Source organism: Drosophila rhopaloa, unplaced genomic scaffold, assembly GCF_018152115.1.
Source record: "Drosophila rhopaloa isolate 14029-0021.01 unplaced genomic scaffold, ASM1815211v1 contig_163, whole genome shotgun sequence".
Classification (NCBI taxonomy): domain Eukaryota; kingdom Metazoa; phylum Arthropoda; class Insecta; order Diptera; family Drosophilidae; genus Drosophila; species Drosophila rhopaloa.
Genome location: NW_025335043.1, coordinates 2,399,332 through 2,420,020, shown reverse-complemented (window position 1 = coordinate 2,420,020; position 20,689 = coordinate 2,399,332). Strand labels below are relative to the sequence as shown.

General features: G+C 36.0%; 1 protein-coding gene across 1 annotated transcript in view; it reads left to right on the top strand.

Annotated features, from left to right (window-relative positions):
* LOC108048169 overlaps window positions 1-19,426 on the top strand; it is a 28,630-nt gene extending 9,204 nt beyond the window's left edge. Inside the window, exons 3-7 of the mRNA XM_044458060.1 lie at window positions 14,910-15,028; window positions 15,090-15,227; window positions 15,987-16,575; window positions 17,351-18,321; window positions 18,387-19,426. Of these exons, the coding sequence (XP_044313995.1) occupies window positions 14,910-15,028; window positions 15,090-15,227; window positions 15,987-16,575; window positions 17,351-18,321; window positions 18,387-18,653 (2,084 nt within the window). The 3' untranslated portion in view covers window positions 18,654-19,426. The remainder of the gene's footprint in view (window positions 1-14,909; window positions 15,029-15,089; window positions 15,228-15,986; window positions 16,576-17,350; window positions 18,322-18,386) is intronic.
* Window positions 19,427-20,689: the final 1,263 nt, after the last annotated feature.

Sequence of the window (20,689 nt, the reverse complement as noted above, 5' to 3'; positions counted from 1 at the left end):
CAACTGACACGTAAACAAAGCTAAAAGTCCGAACGGAAAAAATAATTCTAGTCGGTCTATTTATAAGAATCTAATGTATTTGTTCTATTTCATTTGCTTTTTGTCTTTTTCGTTATTTATTTCTTTCGTCGCTACAATCAGTTATTGACTCTTGCTGATAAAAAAAAAATCCCATAACATTTTTTTGGGGGCAATAGCAGACGTTAAAAAGAAAAAGACTTTAAGTAAACACTTTTGATAAACGAACTGCCAAGTCATGGTTATAAAAGGAATTCAACGAAAATGCAAATTGTGAAGACGGCAAACCAATCTGAACCAATTAAGTGAGCAAATAAAGCGTTTTAGCAGAGATTCGTGGAAGCCAAGCCCGAAAACAGTCAACAAATCACTCATACGCAGGGTGGGACCAAGCCAAGTGCCCCACTTGAGAATGAAGATGTCGGAGCAAAGTGACAGCACTCTAGTATTCAACACACACACTCGAACTCCTGCAGGACTTTAATGTCCTCCTGAAATGAGCTTTAGTCCTGAGCCAGACATGCACAATTTAATTTTCGTATACGTATGGCTTTTTACGACCCGACGCTGGTAATGTAGTCGTTGACCTCGTCAGGAATAGCTTCTTTTTTTTTGCCAAGTACACAGAAATTAATTAACAAAAAAGTAATACAGACTGGCGCTCTCTGGCTGGCAAAGTGGAAAGAGTTGTTAAATGAGCCGCAAGGACTTGGCCTGAATACATATTTGGATAACAGGCAGCACACAAAAAACTTGAAAAAGGTTGGGGTTCCATTAAAAGTATTGCATTGAAAATGCCTTCATGTCATGCAAGGCTTTTTCCTTTGACTGCTTCTAATTTAATACGTTAATACACGTATATGTGTATGCATTAAATGTATATGGCTTACATTATATGGCCGATAGTATAATTATATAGCGTGTTTTCGGGCTGACCAGTCGACTGCATTTAATGGTCCCTTTTTCGAGTCGGGGTTCGTTGTTTGAATAAAAGAATTTAGCACGGAGCATGCAATTAATTTTGTTATTTCTTTTCGCCACGTGGCTTTTCTGCCCTTGTTTCCACCGATTTCCATTAACTTTTATGGCCCGCTGGATTTCCTTTTCCATTTTTTTGATTTCTGACTAACGAGCACGACGACTTCTTGGCGAAATTATTTCAATTTATGCGCCTAATTAAATTGTAATTTCTTGGTAAGGCGTTGACTTCATTTCCTGGTAGACAAATTCAATGGAATGTGACATAATCATAGAGCTTTATTTGTGTCATATTTTGGTGATTGCAGGACAGAAGTGATAATAATATAATATGTTAAATATGCTGAATACTTATAACAGGTCACGTTTGTTTAGATAAAATATTTTTCGCATGATTACACCACTGAATTTACATATCTCGAACCCTCGTACATATATTATCAAAAAAAAGTTCGAGAAATTTAATAACTCACTTTAAAATAAAATAAGGTGTTCCTATCAGCATAAAAGAAATATGATTGTTGTTTTGATGATAAGAATTGCACTTTCTCATGGTACACTTAAACCGATTTCCACTCAAGGGAAGAACCCTGAACTTCAGACTACTTTGCCTTTGTTCGCGACTATCAGACAAAAACCCAAATATGGCACACCTCGCTGGACATGTCTGATGCGATATGGCGATGGTGGGAAGCGAATTGGGTGAATAATATATCCATTCATGTGATTAAGACGTGACGCTTATCGCACCACGGTGCCCACTCACCCAATACACCTGATAAAGCCAGGCCATTAATACTGCACACGGGTATTTATGTGTGTACGATTCGAGGTTATTGTTTGAAGAGCGCCTTGATCTTGTTAGCTTTGTTTGGCTATAAAACATTTGGCTGCCCCATTGTCGTCATTCCCCTATTTTTAAAAGCCACCCAAAGCCCCTGCAGCCCCTCGCTTTTTGCAATCATTCAGAGTGACTGCACTCATTAACATTTGTTTCTAGCCATTTCTGACTGTGCTTTTGATTTCTGCCCATTTTTTTTTTGTGGCAGCTAACATTTTTTAATTAGCCAAACAAGAGCTGGAAACAGTGCTTCCGATTTTTTGTGTGCACTGAAAAAATGAAGAGCGTTTATTGTTCTAAGTTTTAGATGAATATTTAAATATGGATATTTCTATTATCTTTAATGCTTAAATTTTAAAAATAAATATATATACCTAAATTTTTTTCTTTTTCCAAAAATAAATATTTTAAAAAACATGTATATTTTATATCCAAACTATGATATACTTTAATTTAAAGCTGCGAGTCCATGCAGTAAACCTTAGTATAGTTTAAAGAAGTTAATAACAAAATCTATTAATTTAATGTCACACCATATTCAAATCACATTTTCACTGTGTAGTCAAAGTGCAGGCAGCCAAAAATTATTGCGCATTTTGAGGTTGTTGAGTTCTTTCCGTGAAAGTGAACAAAGAACCCAAAGGAGGAGCAGGAGAGTAGGGGGAGAAAGTGGGAGAGAGTTTAACGACCACAAAATTCAACTGGCCTTGAGAAAGCCAGTTGCCAATGGTCGTCACAGATACAGATACAGATGCAGACACAGATACAGATTTGTTTTAGAATGTAGTCGAGTCAGAATGCTGTCAAAAAGATTGTGTTAATTTTTTTAACACTGCTCTCTGCTTTCCTTTTGCGAATTTATTAAGAATGTGCGATTTGATTTATTTCTTTCTGCTTTCTCTTTCGTAGACGCCATGCGTTGCATAGCCGGCATTCCCAGAGTTCGCGTATCTGATAGATACTTTTTGGCATGCTCGTCGCTACATTTCCCCCCAACCCTCGACAAGTCTGGCGCACATTTCTAAAATGCCATCGCACATTTCACTAGCTATGTAAACAAAAAACAAAAAAAAAAACTTAAAAAGAAAAAAAGGAAAAATTTACAAGACTTTCAAATGAGAATTCTAACCCGAAAGGAATTGTTTGTGCTTTCGCCTCAAATATTCATTTGCTTTGGGCCTGAAAATGTTCGGGTCGAGTAAATGCAAACTTTTCCCATTTCAAGTCAAGTTTTCGGTATTTACTTCTGGAATTCAGTTCACCCATCTGACGAAGTGGGAGGTGTTTGCCTTGTGGGTTCTACGGCCGGCTCTTTGAAGTCGAACACTCCGAACAAGTTTTTAGGTGTAGGCGAGGTTAGCCAAGTGGAATATGTGAATCGGTGTTAGTGTGATTAACAAACTTGAGAGCATGTCGGAGAAGAAAACGTTTTATAAAATGTCGCTCAACAATTATTTTTATAATTATATATGGGCTTAATAAACCTGATTTATGTACCTCACTATTTAAACATTTCCAAAGCTAGATTCATGCTACTTTCAAACAACCTAATATATATTTATTTGAGTTTATAAACTATGTATAACATGAAGCAGCTCTACAAAATTTAAAAACTTTATTTCTTTAATTTTTGAAAATATTTTATGATTAAAAACATTATTTGACTTTGCATTAACTAATTTTAAGTAGACATTAAAGGGAAAATAAATAAATCAAGTCAGTTTCTAAATAAAGTTAATTTACTTTAATAGTTATCAAATATTTTTAAATAAGTTTTACCTTTAATAAATTCACAACCAAACCAAATTTGATTAATACTAAGAAAATCGTATACATTACAATCAGCCACTACATTATTTGCCTAACAAAAAGTGCCTCATTTCGCAAGAAATTAAATTACATTTTAATTTCTCAACTTTTAAATAAGTGACATAATAATGGCCTGTAAATAAATTCTCAGCTAGTTAGTTGGTTATGAAATGCCGACATGCACAGCCATATAAATGACATTTGACACTTGCGAAGTATTCTGTTTGGAACAACAACAAAAATTCCCTTATAGCCGCATGGAAATTATTGAATTGAATGACTTTATCAATTATTCATTGTTTCATAATAGTGCCGTTCCGTTAAAGCGCAACAATGCAAGGAAAATTTAAGTGCAAGCCAAGGTTTTTCCCCTTCGTATTTTCCCATTTTTGCACCCACAAATTCTGTCAAGACAAGCAGAATGATGTAATAATCAGCTCGCAAGCAAACACTCGGCTCGAGTTCCAAGAAAAAACATTGAGACATATTCCTAATTGAGATATTCGCCCTCTCACTCTGGCGAAAAAAAAAAATATATGCAAAAAAATAGGTTACAAAAAAAACAAGACTGTTGCTCCTGTCGTTCGTTATTTTCTTGTTGCCGTAAATTGCATAATGAGGCCAACTGCAATTGCAACAGCGGCGCAAGAAAACAGAGACAAAAAAACAGCAAACGTGAGTCATAAAAACAAACGCTTCGGCCAGATTGTCTATTAAGTAATATTCTATTGTAAACTGTGAATTACGATTCGCAAAATTCACTTTCAACATTTGCGAGCGGGCAGCAGCAACAACAAATCAACTGGGAGATTACTCAATTGACTGCTGCAATAGCTATAGCAAAATCAAAAGTAAGTCGCCCGCTCACTTATACAAGCTGTCTCGCCCCCTCTCTTTCTAATGGCCTATTGCCGTCTCTTACGCCAACTGCCGCGGTTGCTCTCTGACTCGTTTGAATTACAGTTATGTCATAGAACGTAGGCAAAGTTGTTGCTGCTGGGTTGTGTTGTTTGTGTTGCTGTTGTTGCCGTTGTTGTTGTTGTTGTTGCTGCTGTTGTCGCTCGTGTTGCGCTTTATCGCATTGCCCAACAACAATAGCAACAATAGCTGCCCACAATCAGCAATCAGCAAAACTGCTAGCAATAATTTGTTAGACTCTTGAGTAATAGACACGGGCCCAGACATCATTCCACAGGTAAATCGTTGCCCCGAGCAACAACATGCATCCCCGCCATCGCCATCGCCCTCGCACCCTTAACCTTTTTATCCTAATCAATCTATTGAAAATTACATCAGCCTGACATTTTCCGCACAGCGAATAAAATCCACAAAACAATTTCCACGGGGCGTGACTGCGCCAAAAGACAACTCAAAGTACTCTGAGATTTCCCAAGATTTTTAAAGCCAAAAAACACAGAAAGAAAATTAAGATCAATTCGGATTTAACGATCTTTATTAAATAAACATTAATGTTGTTTCGAGAAAATAAAAAAAAATTGTTTAATATTATTAATAGATACGACTTATTAAATAGATTACTTAAAATACGTAAATTCATTTAAAACCCATATAACCGTAATAATTTAATTATAGCTATAATAAAACATTATAATATATTTATTTTATAACAAAAAATGTATTTTACTTTTTGATTAAGGGTATTAAACCGTTTTGCTGTTAAATGAATTTATGAATTTTTAATTTTTTATTTTTTTTTCATTTTAACCAAAACTATCGACCTAATATTTGTTTAGATCAGGCCATTAAAAACAAAAATGGATCAAAATATGGTTTATAAGAAATGTAAATAAAATAACATTTTGATTTAATTTTCGTTTAGATTAAATAAATTCTAATTGACCAGAATTTTTTTCCCAGTGAAGTTATGCAACAATTACGGGAAAAATCGTCATCAAGTTAAGGGGAGTGTTTACTAATTGACGGAACGAAGGCAGAATGGAATTATAAAAGCAAAGTTCAGCACGATGACATAATTGTTTTGGATTTGATTAGCCCGCAAAAAGGATTTCAATTAGCATTTAACCAGCAAAAGCTGTTAACACTAAATGATAAATCGCAAACTTTTCTACTTTGGCAACACGGATTTCAATTCGCCAATTTGGGTCAGGTCGTCGGGAGCATTTGGAACTTTTTTATTAACTAGGCTGACTTGTTCTTCAGAAATAAAAGTTTTCTTGCCAAAAAAAATAAGGAAAAGTAAGCAGGCGAAACTTTTTGCATTATCGTATGCTTTGTGTGAAAATTCGTTCTAGCCAGGTGTAAGTGGCAACTATAAACAAATGACCAAAGTGAATGCTATAATGCAAAGTAATTACATAACTGTAATTGGTTGCGGTTGTTTTTCATTTTTCCGAGAATTTTTTTCCAATACTATATAAAACTGTTAGATAAGACATTAGCACAGATTGTAAAGCTTTTGTAAACAATAGTTTATAGCAAAATTATCTGTGGAATTTCGTTTATTTTTTTTATAAATATTAAAATGTGGGCTTTAAATTAATATAATAAATATTTTTTTTAATTAAAGCTTACAAAAATAGATATTATATTAATTTATTTAAGAGATAAATCGCGTCGCGATGAAATGAATTTGTAATAAATTGAATACAAATCATAACGGTTATGTATTCAAATTCATTTCATAACAATTTTTAAGCATTTCATAAATTATAATATATGTGGAAAATAACATTTGCTTGTTTGCGGACTTTTAAAATCAATTAGTAGTAAAATGATCACCAATATGTTATTGGTTTTAATATGCTTACAAATATTTTAAAAAAGCTCGTTAAAACTAAAAAATAATTATTGGATCTCCTTAAAATTGTTTTTGACATTTACTGATTGCTCAGAATGACCCAGATCCCCGCAAACAACTTTCAAAAACCTCCTATTGTAATAGTTGCCACACAGCGCTGATTATTTAATCGCCGAAAGGAGAGAAGAAAAAAGTTATTACAAAATTGCAAAATCCTCTGTTGTGGCAGGCAAAAACCAAAAAAAAAACACGAAAAAAAAAATTAAAAGCGAGACGAAAATTTGAGAGCATTTACAAATCACGATTTAATTTCCACACGGCAACAACAAGCCGAAAAGCGTTGAAATTGGCAACAAACAAATGAGCAACAATGGGTTTTTGGGGGGCGGAGAAGCCAGCGGGGGCGGGGCGGCAGACTAAGCGTGAAAAAGACAAAAGACCAAGACGACCACGACAAACACAAGAAAACGGGGGAAACTGAGGCAAATCTTGGGCCTGAAGCTTAACGTAACCAACAACAGTTGGCCGCTGGGCCTTACATAACCCAAAAAAAAAAGTAAAATAAAATACAACAAAAAAAGAGCTCCACTTACCAAACAAACATAATAAAAGTGACGTCGACGTCGGCGTCGCGCATTTGACTTTGACATACTTTCCGACTTTGCAGATGGCCCAAAGAGAGTGGGAGAGTTTGTCCAAAAGTCCGGGAGAAAGAGCGCCAGCTGTCAAAAATGTGACACAAGCCAAGCTTGCGCCGTCTCCACTCCATTTCTCTTTTTTTTTTGTTGCAGCTCTTAGCCTTGCTTAGTGCCTCTTTTGCCCAATACCACAAAAAAAACTGTTGCTCACTGGCCTTTTGGCTCTTTCTCCCACCACATCTTTCTCTTATTTTTTGCGGATTGCACAAGCCTTAGTTCACGCAATGCTATGGCTTAGGCCATAGCCAATACCCTCCGCCCCCCCGTCAACTTACATGACTTTACTCATATTTTTGGCAGCTTTGCATAAAAAAAGCCGGTTACGTTGGTTATTTTTTTTTCTTCTCCTCCGTCTGCTTATCGAACTGCGTTTAGGGGCTGATTGGCGTCTGTGGCGATTACATAAGTGAAAAGCGGACCGAAATAGCCATGGGATTGGGGGAGAATAAACGGAAATAGATCTGGAGAGTATAGGAAGGACACTCCAAGAAAATAAGATCTATTTGAATGGCCTTCAATCTGTTTTTAATGCATGTTGATACATTAATGATTTACATATTTCTTTAAACGCATATAATGAATTTACATTAAAAATTAACCATAAAAGCTTATGAAAAAACTACAATTCTTTAAAATAAATTAATAAGGAAAATCAAAATAACCAATATATCATAAAAAATTTATCTGCAATTTTGCGAGCTTTAAGTTATATTTTAAATTAAGGTATTTTGGTTGTTTTCGTAAAGATTTATAGATTTATCAATTTCATATTTAAATTTTATTTATAGGTTAAAATATTATATTTATATATCAAGCTTATTCTCAAGCTAATTGTAACAATTAAAACTTTCAAATGTCCTAAAAGTGATTTTTTTGTACTACAAATTTTGCTCAGTCTATTAGCCACCCTAAATGACTTTTAAGTGGATTATTGCCATACGTCGTCCCCATCGCACCACTCAGCCACCCTATAATGTAATGCATTTTGATGGTTTTTGGTGTTCGGTTTCAGCCTGTGTGTTTTAGGCTTAGTCGTAGTTTTGCTTTGGCGTCATTTAATCAGGTCAGTCGAGAGTTGAGTTTTTTCCGACCTGCCCTTTCGTCTGGGAAATCAATTAACTGCGCGTCAGAGGCGCGTGTGACAACGGATGTGGGGACATGGGCGTGGGTGAGCTGAACATTTATCAAATGGCATCTGGCAGGGGACAACATCTGGCCCTGCAAGGCGGACACAATCCGAGCCAGCATATGGTAGGAAAATGGTGGGAAAATGGGCTGGGAAATGTGGTAAGAGGGGTGGGGTCGTTAGTCCACCAGTACTAAAAGCCATGTCATATATATTATTTCGTAAACATTTATTTATCACCACCACTCTAATGGTGTTTTTATTAACATTCAAAGTAATGAAATAAATAACGAAAATAACTAAGCAATTAGGCCATTAAGAAATGAACAATTATATAAGCTTCTCTCCTACCTTCTTTAAAAGTAACTGCAAAGCCCACAAACATGCTTTGAAGTTGTCGGCCTTCCGTTTTGAATTTGTATTTTGTTTATCTCCAACCCACGTTGCATAAGCTGGACTGGCTTAGCAGACAAGCCACAGAACTCGATATGAAAAGGGCCCCTAAAAAAATAAATGAAAAATACTTGTATATGGAAAAACTTCTTTATAGCTCACGCCCCACATAATGTGAGACTTCCGCACTGGTTTTGGCCCCCACAACGACCAGAATTCTCCCCTCTTCCCAACAATCTTGGTCACCAGTTGACCTTCAGCCCGCTCATCGAGTTGCTGCTCATTGAAGCGCTTGAAATTGTTGTTTCAACCGTTTCGGTTAAACATTTTCAAATATTATTTGTGCGGTTCATAAAATTCACGAATGCCTTGGCATTACAAGAGAAACTGCGAAGCAACAATATAAAAATATTCTGCGTTTCACACAATATCGAATGAATGTTTTTTGTCTTGCCTGAATGAAATTTTTGTATTTGATTTTATTTGCGTGCTTGCGATTTGTACAATATTTTTTTTCGGGGTATATCGTGTTATTTTTGTTTTGCTCCACTTTGCCTGAAGGTTGCGCTTGGCTGAGTCACAAGACAAATAAAAAGTAGAGGGGTTATATAAGACTTGGAAATGAAGTTCACTTCGCTGAATCTCTCATTCTCCCGCTGCTTTGCCTTGAATTATTTTTAAATTGAAGTTTAACTGGGCTTTTTTTGAGTCAGGTACTTATAAAATGTCATCCCAAAAATGGCGCCTACGCCAACGAAGATTTGCGTCGCAATTTGGGTAAAAATGCGGTTCAATCACCCTTGAATTTATACGCCCCTGCTTTGCGCAAATATCCTCACTTAATTTTCAATCTGCACGACCTTTTAGCTCGATTCTCAAAATAATTGTCAGCATCATCATCACCACTGGAGAATTTTGGCCTTGGCTCCGACTGAACTTCGACATTTGATGTTTGCCTACTCGCCTTTTTTACGTTTTTCTTGTTTTTGGCTTTTTTTCGTCTTGTTTTCCAGTGCCAAAAATTTATGCGACAACGCATAGCGACATTTCCCAGTCGTAACCCGCGCACCAGCAGCCACAAAAATCTTCACAGTCGGTTGGGTTTCACCGAAAAAAGAATATAACTAGAACGGGGAACAAACTGCGAACAAAATTTCATCAAGCTTTGGGTGTTTGACATTTAACAGACTTAGTGGAAAACGCCCACATGAAGCAGTACGAGATGGGAATTATTTTAAAGGACTTTAGTAACAGAAAATAATTAAAGTGCATTAATCAAATGTAGTATATAGTATACGGGTCAATTGAAAACTAGTTTTGCAATTTTGTTGCTTAAATAATGGAACATATGTGTTTTAATTTTAGCTCCTTCAAAATTAATAAATACAATTTTGTAATACGCATACGCCTTGTGGGCCCCACCCACAAACCGAAAAGTAATTGAGTGCAAAACTCAACTTATGGTTTTCAACAAAATAACAAAACTGGAGGCAAATATACATATTGCACAACAATATATTCGAATAATTTACACAACAATTGTCTGTCATATGGCCTCGTAAAAGTGTATCATAAAAATAAAAATGAATTTTATAGAATTCTTTAGCGAGAATGTCGTAGACTTAACGGCGAATGGCCAAAGGCAAAATTCTAAATAGTGAAAACAAAGCGACTGCCTGCACTTCCTGAAAGTGAATAATTATTATTTTATATTATTTTCAAGCATTTTACATTTCCGTCAACGGCATCAAAAGTGGGCAAGTAAGCATTCATTCATGAAGACAATTATAAAGGCAAATTAAGCAGGGAAATGGTAGACGATTTTTATTGCAATAAATCTGTCTAGAAATGCGAAATTTGCGACAAATTTGAGTTTAACAAGGAAATCAAAAGCGAATTTCTTAGAAAATTAATTGGTCTAGGTGACTTACAGAAATCAGATTAGGTATTTAATTAACAGGGATTCCTGGCCGTTGAATCAGGTCAACAGAAATGGCTTGTTACGAAAACTAAATGGAAAGTAATAACCCTACAGGGAAAATACTTCCTTTCTTTGCTGAATTTGTACCTCAAAGGAAGGAAATATTTGTATTTAACTAAGGATATTTCCTTTTATTTTTTCGTGGAATTATGCACAGCATTCATCCCCATTTAACTGCTGACATTTCCCTGAATTCTTATATTTATTTCGCTATTACATCGAGCGGAGGAACTTTACGAGGGTCATAAACTTAACTCCGCACAATTAGCTTCATCTGCATAATGGCCATATTTTATGCAAGCGAATAGAGTGTTAGCCAAGGGGGTCCGGGTCTCTTTGCATTTATTTGCTTCGCTCCAGTTATCCCCCATCATAGACATCAAAAACGGTCAATTTCCCTACGGGTTTCGAGTGCGGATTCGGCGATGAGAACTGGGGGGTGTCGCATAAAGTTTGCCATCTTTTGGCCGCTCGTTTATGGCCGCTCGTTTCCCGTTTCACTTGGCGCAGTTTTATGGGCATTCATTTAGTATTTAGGTCAGTTTTTCGCCACCTCCTACCCCCTCCATCTCTCTATTTTCCTTTTGCATAATAATCCAGTGATTGTGTGTGGTGCTCGTGGCCGAACAATCAAAGCTCGGACCATGCGGCGTATACGCAACGAATTTATTTTTAGCAAATGGCTTAACGACTTTTAAACACAATTGAATTAAAGAACCAGAGAGGGGCATGCATTCTTGCCTCGATACTTTGTTGGCTGGCATTTAAAAATAAATAAATCAAATGATTCAACAGCTTGCGCTAGAAATGCCTTTGTTCTATATCTCTCATGTTGTCTTTATGCGGAAATCAAAATTCTAAGATTTCTGATTTCGTTATGCAATCCATGCCAATGCCGTCTGTCAACCGCCAAGGAAAATTCGCTTCTATCCCCAATATTCATTGCGATTTTTTTCTGTTGTGGTGGGAATTTTTGCAAACGATTTTTAATGTACGTGACGAAATCTGATTTTGAGTGCAAACACACGACAACAAAAAGAAACACGATGGCACAAAAATGATATAGATACAGGGAGAAAAAAAATTATTTCTTATTAAGAGTCAAAATAAGATAGTAATAAAAAGAGTTTTGATTTTAAGCATGCAGATATTTTAAGATTGCAGATAAATTACTTATTAAATGTTGTTAAAATAGATAAATTTAGAATTTCTCTTTCTTATTTTTCGATATTAAATTACAAAAATTAATATCAAAAATCCTTTTTTATCATAAAGAATATATACTTATTTAATGCACTTAAAATTACTCTTTCTATATTGTTAGTGCTAATGAATTTTTTTCAAGTGTATGCGAAAAAAATATATAAATTGCACACATATGAGCATAGTCATATCTGAAGCCAAATGCAATTTATCAACAGTTGGGCTTAAATTGTCTGCAGCGTAACGGAAACTTGGCCCCGCGTGGAAGATGTTGCTATATCTTTGGGGGGCGGGCCCCAAAAAGGGGGCGTTCGTAGAGCGTAAAATTCTCTAATAAGTGCAAATTGGTAGCAGTGGCAAAAGCAAAAACAAACGGCCACCACAACAACGGCAGCAGCCCGTCAGCGTTTGGCTTTGCATTTTAATTGAATTCGTGTTTTTTTTTTTTGTGTTGCCCACTCGTTGCGGTTGTAAGTAGAAGTATCTGATGGATACGCACACATATAGTCGCAGATCGAACGGGAAGTAGCTGGTCACCGAGAACGTGGCCGCCTTCAGGGTGATATAATGTAGAAATAAATATAATTAGTATGCATAATACATATAGTTATGGCTCTGGACTTGGGAGGAAGTGTTGTGGCGGAGGTAGAGGCATGGAGATCGAACGATATTATTGCATAACAAACAGGGGAAGCACTTGTAAAGTAAAAAAAAAAACGTATGGAAAACAGATGGAAATATCACGACAGGAGTATATAAGATAGCTAATTTCACTGTCAAGATGGTTTAATTGAAACTTAAAACTCAAAGGGGCTTTCTTATAATATATTTAGTTTACAAATTATTAAACACCAATTTATAAAATATAACTGTGCAACTAAACTATAATTGTAAGCTATTTCCCATTTTATTTCTAAGAAAAGTTATTTTTACATATTATCCAAATATCCTTCACCCACTTTGTTATTCACTTTAAGATATCGCCAATCTGTCAAAGTATAAAAAATAAACCTGCCTTATCTCAAAAAGACAGTTTAAAAAACGTTTAAAGAATAAACACCTAAAAAACATTCTCCCGTTATCTTCCAGTTCGCAGTAAAGTGCCGTTATGTTTTGGCACCTTTATTCACATAACGCTTAGTCACAAATCCAATCTCGTAAGCGTTATCTGTGGCAAACAAACCCCTATCACTGGTATTTTATTTTTAAAATTCATTTGACACCCAAAGCAAAACCTATAAAATGGGCATAACGAAGTGAACAAGAAATATTGACAAGCATTTTACATAATCAACAACATTGTGATTCGGTGGTAATCGGATGTTTTATTAATAGCGGGAATTATGCAAATTAATAACAGAAAAATAATTTAAAAAGTCAACTGCGTAGTACAAAGTCATCATTCTAAAAAATGATAATAATAATAATTTACTTAAGAAAATATTTTATTTTGGGATGAGTCACAAATATAAATTATAAATATTTTACTTATAAAATAAGTGGATTCAAACATAGAAATTAAATTATAAAAAATTGTCTAATTAAGATTGAATACAACTATTGACAAAAATATACAAGCTAGGAAATAAATATTCCAAATATTGAAATATCAAAATTAATATATAAAGGGTAGAACATTTAATCAATAAAAATACTAATTTAAGCATTATAAAAAATGTAAATTAATATCTCTATTCAAAAATGGCGTGTTGAGGGGTCCCTATGTTTTTTATTTTTTGAACAAATTTGTAAAGCAATTTTAAATAAAACAATAAATATGATAAGGTCTTACATATTAATTTAAAATGGCTAATGTTTTTGCAGTCGCTGTTGCCGCTGCTGTCAATTTGTTGTTGCTATTTTTAATGTTGCGTAATGTTAGGCTACATAACATAACATACTCGCGTTTCTGTCCTAACAGCAGCTGCGCGCGTCTTTTTAACAGTTCACATCTCTTTGAATTTAACAGCGAAAGAGAAAAATAGTAAGAGGCAATATTTAACAGAAAGAGATGGAAATTCAACAGCAATCTCTGCTGTTAATGTTCCAAAGATTCTCTTAACTTCTCTTAGGATGTTGCAATATTGCATGTTGCTGGCGGCTTGGCAACATTGTCTACAAGTGGCCTACGTGACGTAGCAAGGTGCGATAAAAGGGGTTGGAAAGGGGGGAGATGGGGAGGGGTAGGGAATGCATGACCTAGGCACTGCAATGACTTTCTATTCTAGGTGCTTCGCGCACTGTCGTTGCTGCCTACCTTGATTTCACTTTCTCATTGCATTTACTGAGGGTCGAAGTTCGCGTTTTTATGAAATTATTTATTATAAATAATTTAGTTTTTAAAGTGGCAAAAAAAACTTTGTCAATGGGCCTTTACTTCAAAAAATGATAACTAATCAATCTTTTTATGCAAATAAGTGAATATAATTTCAACTAAATAGCTTACATTTTGTTTAACAACAATAATAAAATTGTGTATGTTCTACCAACTTCAGCAACTGATCACTAATTCCAAAAGAGGCTTACTTATTCAGATTTTAAACAAGCACATTTCTTTTATCTTTTGTAATCTTTATTTGAATTGAAGAATGTTTTATTGATCCAATACACACTCAAAGTATATTGTTGCAATATTGTCTTACGGTTTTCTCTACCCTTTATATCAATTCTATAGAATCATTTATTTTAAAATTGTTACCTTTAAAAATTGCCCAAATAAATATAAATATTAAGTGGCGCCTTTATTAGCAGCTGTCAAATAAAATATTCAATGTTTTCTTTTATGACGAAAAACTACAATTTTTCGCGCTAAAAGGGAAAAGACTAATTGAGAAATATTCGCGCGTGTTGAATACTTGCCCAATCCAACAATATATAGATTCTGTTTACACGTCCATATCGTTGCATGCATATATCTAAAATATTGGCACACGTAAATGTTTTGGCCGCACGCCGAAAAGTTTCCATACTGCCAAGTTTTATTTCAGTTTAAATATGACATTCATGGAGGGTTTTACCTGATTTATAGCCCAAAATTTGTTGCAGTTAAATGTACTAAATTATATTACTTTAATATTTTCTAGCGCCAGCAAATTTCAAGAGTCTCTGTCTGCGTGCTGAAGTTCTCCTAAAATTGAGCCATTTCCAAAGTTCTCTGGCGGATATCGAGAATGCCCTGAGAACGCGCTGCACTTCACCCAAAGTGAGTTTTGAAATTCAATCAACCATTAAGCCAACATAATAAATAATATTATCTTTTTCAGGCCCACTATTTGAGAGCTTTGGCCTTGAGCGGACTGGGTCGATTGGAGGAGGCTTTGTACAACGGCTTTTTGGCCATTTGCCTTGATAAGAATACAAATCTCAGCAACTCGGAAATATTTCAACATGATCTCGCCAAGGTAGGCAAAAATATGAGTTTAAAGTGCAATGGGTCTTCATGATTTATACAGAAATGATGCAGACATATGGTTGTAATAACAATTTTATGTTTCAGATTTCACATTGAATATACTAAATTAAACTCAATCTACATTGTTTTTGTAAAAGTCTAGACACCATTAAAAAACCATTCACTTGAAAAAACAAAAAATAAAAACATCTTAAATTATTGACTTTATAATTGCCTTTACAATTTTCATAGTCAAAATAAAATTGATAAAAGTGTATGCAATTTAAATTCCTTAGTGCCGTTTTCTCGTTCTTACTTCATGTTCGGAGTAATTACTTAATAATTCGGATTTCCGATTTTCGTTTTCTAGTCCGCTTTTTAAGACAACATATCAAAGGCCTTACATTCAATATACATTAAAGAAGCAGTCATTAAAACTTTGAATCTAGAAAAGTTTGGGGACCACTGCCCTTAGTATGAAACATTTATGATAAAGTATTTCTTTGATTTAAAATATAACTGTCATTACTTTTAAATCTTATTTTCTATATACAACGCATAAAAGATCGCTGTATAAAGCTAAAAATGTTGTAAATATTATATTATCAATACTATAAACCAGTAAACATTAAACAAACATTTAATTGTTTATAAACTAGGATTTAACTACTGAGCTTATCAATTTTTTTTTCAAGCAAACTCTCTCAATCCTAATTACTTTTAAAACTGGCAATATTTACTCACTTTTATCTTGCATTTCAATTCACAGATTCTGCAACGTCTCCTGGCCCAAATGCCCAAGAATCGATCTTCGATCAGTACCGCAGCACCACCTGTTTTCCAGCCACAGCACCGCAGCTTCGCCACCTCCCGAGCACCCTATCCTCTACTTTGGGAGCAGGTGAGGAGGCGCAGGAAACAACAGCACCACCACATCCACCATCACCACCACCACGTCCACCTGGACGATGTGGAGGACGAGTTCGGCCACTACGACGACTACATAATGGCCGGGGACGACATGGAGGAGGAGGTGGAAGTGGAGGTGGACGGCGGGGAGCCGGGATCCCTGCATCTGGACGGTGACTTCCTGTTCCCCAGTGCCCTGGACTTCATGGACCACCATCGCCACCAGCGGCACGTCTTCGAGCAGAAGCAGTTCGATCTGCAGCCACGTCGCCATGCGAACCGGAAGCACTGCAAGCGGAAATGGTCGGCGGCCATGGAACCACTGGGCGGCAGGATCGTCGAGGAGGAGGACGTGGACCAGGATCAGGCAGCTGGCGAAAGTCAGCGGTGCAGTCGACTATTCGCCGGTGTCTTGGAGCGCACGCAGCAGGAACTGCAGCGACTGAGAAGTGAGTAACTTGAATAAAAAGGGGTTATCAAATTTCGATTTTAAAAGTCTCTGGAAAGTCCTTTAATATATGTACCTATCAAATTGGGACAAATGAATATGAGCTTATGTAGACTTTTTGATTTAAGAGCCAATGTCAGTTTGGTAAAATAGTTTATTCAGTGATAACTGAGAATTTAAAATGAAATACCAACGTATGTTATATTAAAGAGCAATACATATTGTTGAAAGATATATTTTAAAAGCTTTTTGAAATAAAGTTTATTTGGAGAGCAAAAGAAACACACCGTAACACATCAATAATGAAATGTAATTAAATACGAAAATATTTTATAAACAATTTTCCTATTACGCTTTGCTTTATTTGATCAGTCAAAGCAATATTACAATATTACGTTAATATTACAAACATCATTCGAAATAGTTTTAGTTTAGGGATAAAGATCAGCCTAAATATTCAGTTCAAATTTGTATTATAACTTTGAAAGGATTATGGAAAAAAAAAGAAATGAAAGAAAGAATTTAAAAATCTCGATTTAGAAGTATATTGAAAATTTAGATAAATTTAAATAAACATTTAAAGCTACTTAAAATTGGAAATAGTAAATTCAATTAAATAAAGGAAAGTTTTTTAAGCAAAGTGACTTTCAAACTTTTTAATCGTTATCTTTATTTATATCTACGATTAGACTTCAGGGGAAATAACCTCTACTCTTTTTTCCCAAAAAGTGATACAACTATGAAAAGGTGATTAATATGCAAATTTTTCCTTCCAGAGTTGGACGAATCGGCATCATCGCTGGCGGTGAGCTCGGTGGCCGGGCAGCTGATCGACGCCAGCGACTTCGACTGCGTTGTTTGCAGCCGGACGCTGTGGAAACCGGTGGTGACCCCGTGCGGACACACGTACTGCCTGGTATGCTTGGATCGTTGCATGGATTACAACTCCCCGTGTCCATTGTGCATGTCACCACTTGTGGAGTTCAATGTCAATGCCAGTGCCAGTGCCAGTGCCAGTTCCAGTGCCAGTCAGAATCCGAATCCGAATCAGAATCCGAATCAAAATCAGAACCACCTGCATCCGGGCTCATCCTCGCCAGTTCCTTTCGCGCTGGCCAAGCGGCCAGTGACGAAGTTCCTAGAAGCCGCAATGAAACGATTCATTCCAGACCACTATGAGGCGCGATTCCGGCAGGAGATCGACCAGGAGCCCTCCGTGCCCGTATTCATCTGCACGGCCGCCTTCCCCGCTGTCCCCTGTCCCCTGTTCGTGTGCGAACCCCGCTACCGCCTGATGGTGCGGCGGGCCGTCGAGTCGGGGGACAAGACCTTCGGCATTGTGCAGCCGAATGGTGGGAAGTCACGGTACTACGATGTGGGCACCATCCTGGACATCCGCGACTGCGTCCAGCTGGGCGACGGCTGCTCCATCCTCAGTACGATTGGCTGCAAGCGCTTCAAGATACTGGCGCGCAACGAGAAGGACGGCTATGAGACGGCCAAGGTGGAGTACATTTGCGACGAGCCGATTGCCGAGGAGCAGGTGAAGATACTGGCCGGCATGCAGGGCATGGTCTTGGCCAAGGCCAGCGGCTGGTTCGAGAGCCTCAGTACGGAGCAGAAGCACGAGATCCTGCAGAGCTATGGCCAGATGCCGCCACTGGAGCAGAATTGGGAGCTGATCAGCGATGGACCGGCGTGGGCGTGGTGGGTCATAGCTCTGCTGCCCCTTTCCCAGCAGCTAAAGGTGGGTTTGGAATGATTCAATTAAAGTTTTTCCGACTATCTTACTAACAAAGTGCACTTCAACAGGTTGATATACTGGCCACCACCTCGCTGGAGAAGCGGCTGCGTGCCATCGACAAGACGCTGGACTGGCTGCACGACCTCAGCCACCCACAGCAGCCGGCGCACCACCCACTGAACCACCACCCGCAGGCACCGCAATCGCCGCAGCAGGCCCACCATCTCGATCTCGACTGCGAGGAGCAGGAGGCGGCCTCATCCGGCTCCGATGAGTGCTGCCTCTTCGCGGAAACCGGCAACGAGCCGCACACGGATGAGGAGCTGCTCCTCTAAGACGCCTAGGGGATTGTCCTAATGCTAAAATAAAAAAAGAGAGAAATTAAAAGTCAGATATCTGCGAGAAACACTTTTTTGTAAATTCTGTGTCTAAGCCATTTCGTTTGTAATCGAACGTTACATGTTAATCCTAGGGGCCAAAACCGAAAGCGAAGCAACTTTAGCAGAACCAAAATTATCACTAGATCAGCAACATAATCTTTAGCTCTAACCGATAATATTTGTGTGTGTAATGTATATTGTAAATGTGTGTAAAATAACTAGAGAGCAAACCAGAGAAATTTGTTTAGGAGCAAAACAAAAAAAAAAAAAAAAAAAAAACAAAATCCCCAGTGAAACAATCAAAAACTTGCTTTTGGCTCAAGCCCTCACCCAAAAACCCATAAATGTTAACTCAATTTCCCTAGATCGACTACAAACCACATTCCACAAATCTTGAAAATAAGTTTGCCATAGCAAAAGGAGCAAAGGAAAGGAAATATGCAAGAAATAAAATAAAAACTCTAACAAACAAAACTCATGGTTTCTACAAACAAAATACACAAATTTTTGAACATAAAACAATTTTAAAATTACTAATAAAATACCAAGTCGAAGGCCAACAAACGTACACTTAGAAAAAAAACAAAACCAATCGGATAGAAATGAGCCAAGAAAACCAAACTCTTACAAAAAGTTTAACTTCTCTTAATTTACTTTGTATAAAGCGGCTGGAACTCTAAGACAATCTGCAATATTTTTTTGATATACCTAAACGAAACTAAAAACAATATATACAAGAAGTAATTAAACGAAAACTGAACTAGCAACTAGTTATGAATGAAGTGAAAATGGGAAAACCATTGTGTAAAGAAATTTAAAATTAGCTTTCTGTTGATTAATACCCTTTCACTACGAACACTATTTAACTCCGATCCCTCTCTATAACACCCCTATTCTCTCTTGATTATGCTTAGGCTAACTAAATGATATGCTCACCTATATATACCTATATAAACAGTTCTATATGCTAAATGCTTATTTCTGTAATCGTGTCTGTATCTTCAGCCCGCATTCCTATTGAAGAAATAACTTTGATATAACTTTGAAAATTAGCTAGATCTTCTTTGTCTTTGATTTCTTCTACTTCTAAGCCTCACGCTCATTTTGTTTTTTCTCAATTTTTCAAGCTCTCCCAATAAAGCAAATCAATTTTAAAAACAACAATTTGCTTTATTAGTCGGCACATCTTTATCTTTGTAAATATATTTTAACGGATAATCCCTAAATTATATGTATACCTTCTACCTTAGCTTTAGAACACGAATTTAATTTTCAACTCAACACAAAATAAACAATTAAATCAACAATTTTTGTCAACTAAATATTTATGTAATTTTATACAAAATATACACATACGTCTAAATTAAATCATTTGTATTTAAGTTTAGCAACTAAACAAAAACCACATCTAAATTTGACATGATTTTTTTTGTGTCTACTTTGTGTGAAGAAATTATTACGTAAATCTAAACGAAAATATAATTCAAATTTTTAAAATTCTTAAGATAAAATCAGCAATTTTTTTCTCTGTGTTTTTGTGCTAAAAAGATTTTTTACTGGTACTTCTTAATTTAATAATGATGTATAAAAAGGAAAACAATTGAAAAATAAAATAAATGTAAAACATAACTATTGGTTTATCTTTTAAAAGTGGGCTGAAATATTTAAATAAAAAAAAAAAAAATGAAAATATGAAAGATTTATATTTTATATATATTTGCAGATGGCTACGTGTTTAAAAATTTATTTTTATTAATTTTAAAACTTGTATAAACAAACCACTATCAACTTGCAAGCGATTTTTGCTTGAATTCGGTTTCAGGTTGATCCCAATATACTTCTGACTGCACCACTGCATCGCTGAATAGATAAATATATTTATATTCTTGGTATTGCATAAACCTATAAAACTTTCAAATCAAATCGAGAAAACTTGTAAATTGCAAATTTTGTGCTGAAATGTTACGTAAGCATCTAATAAATATCGAATT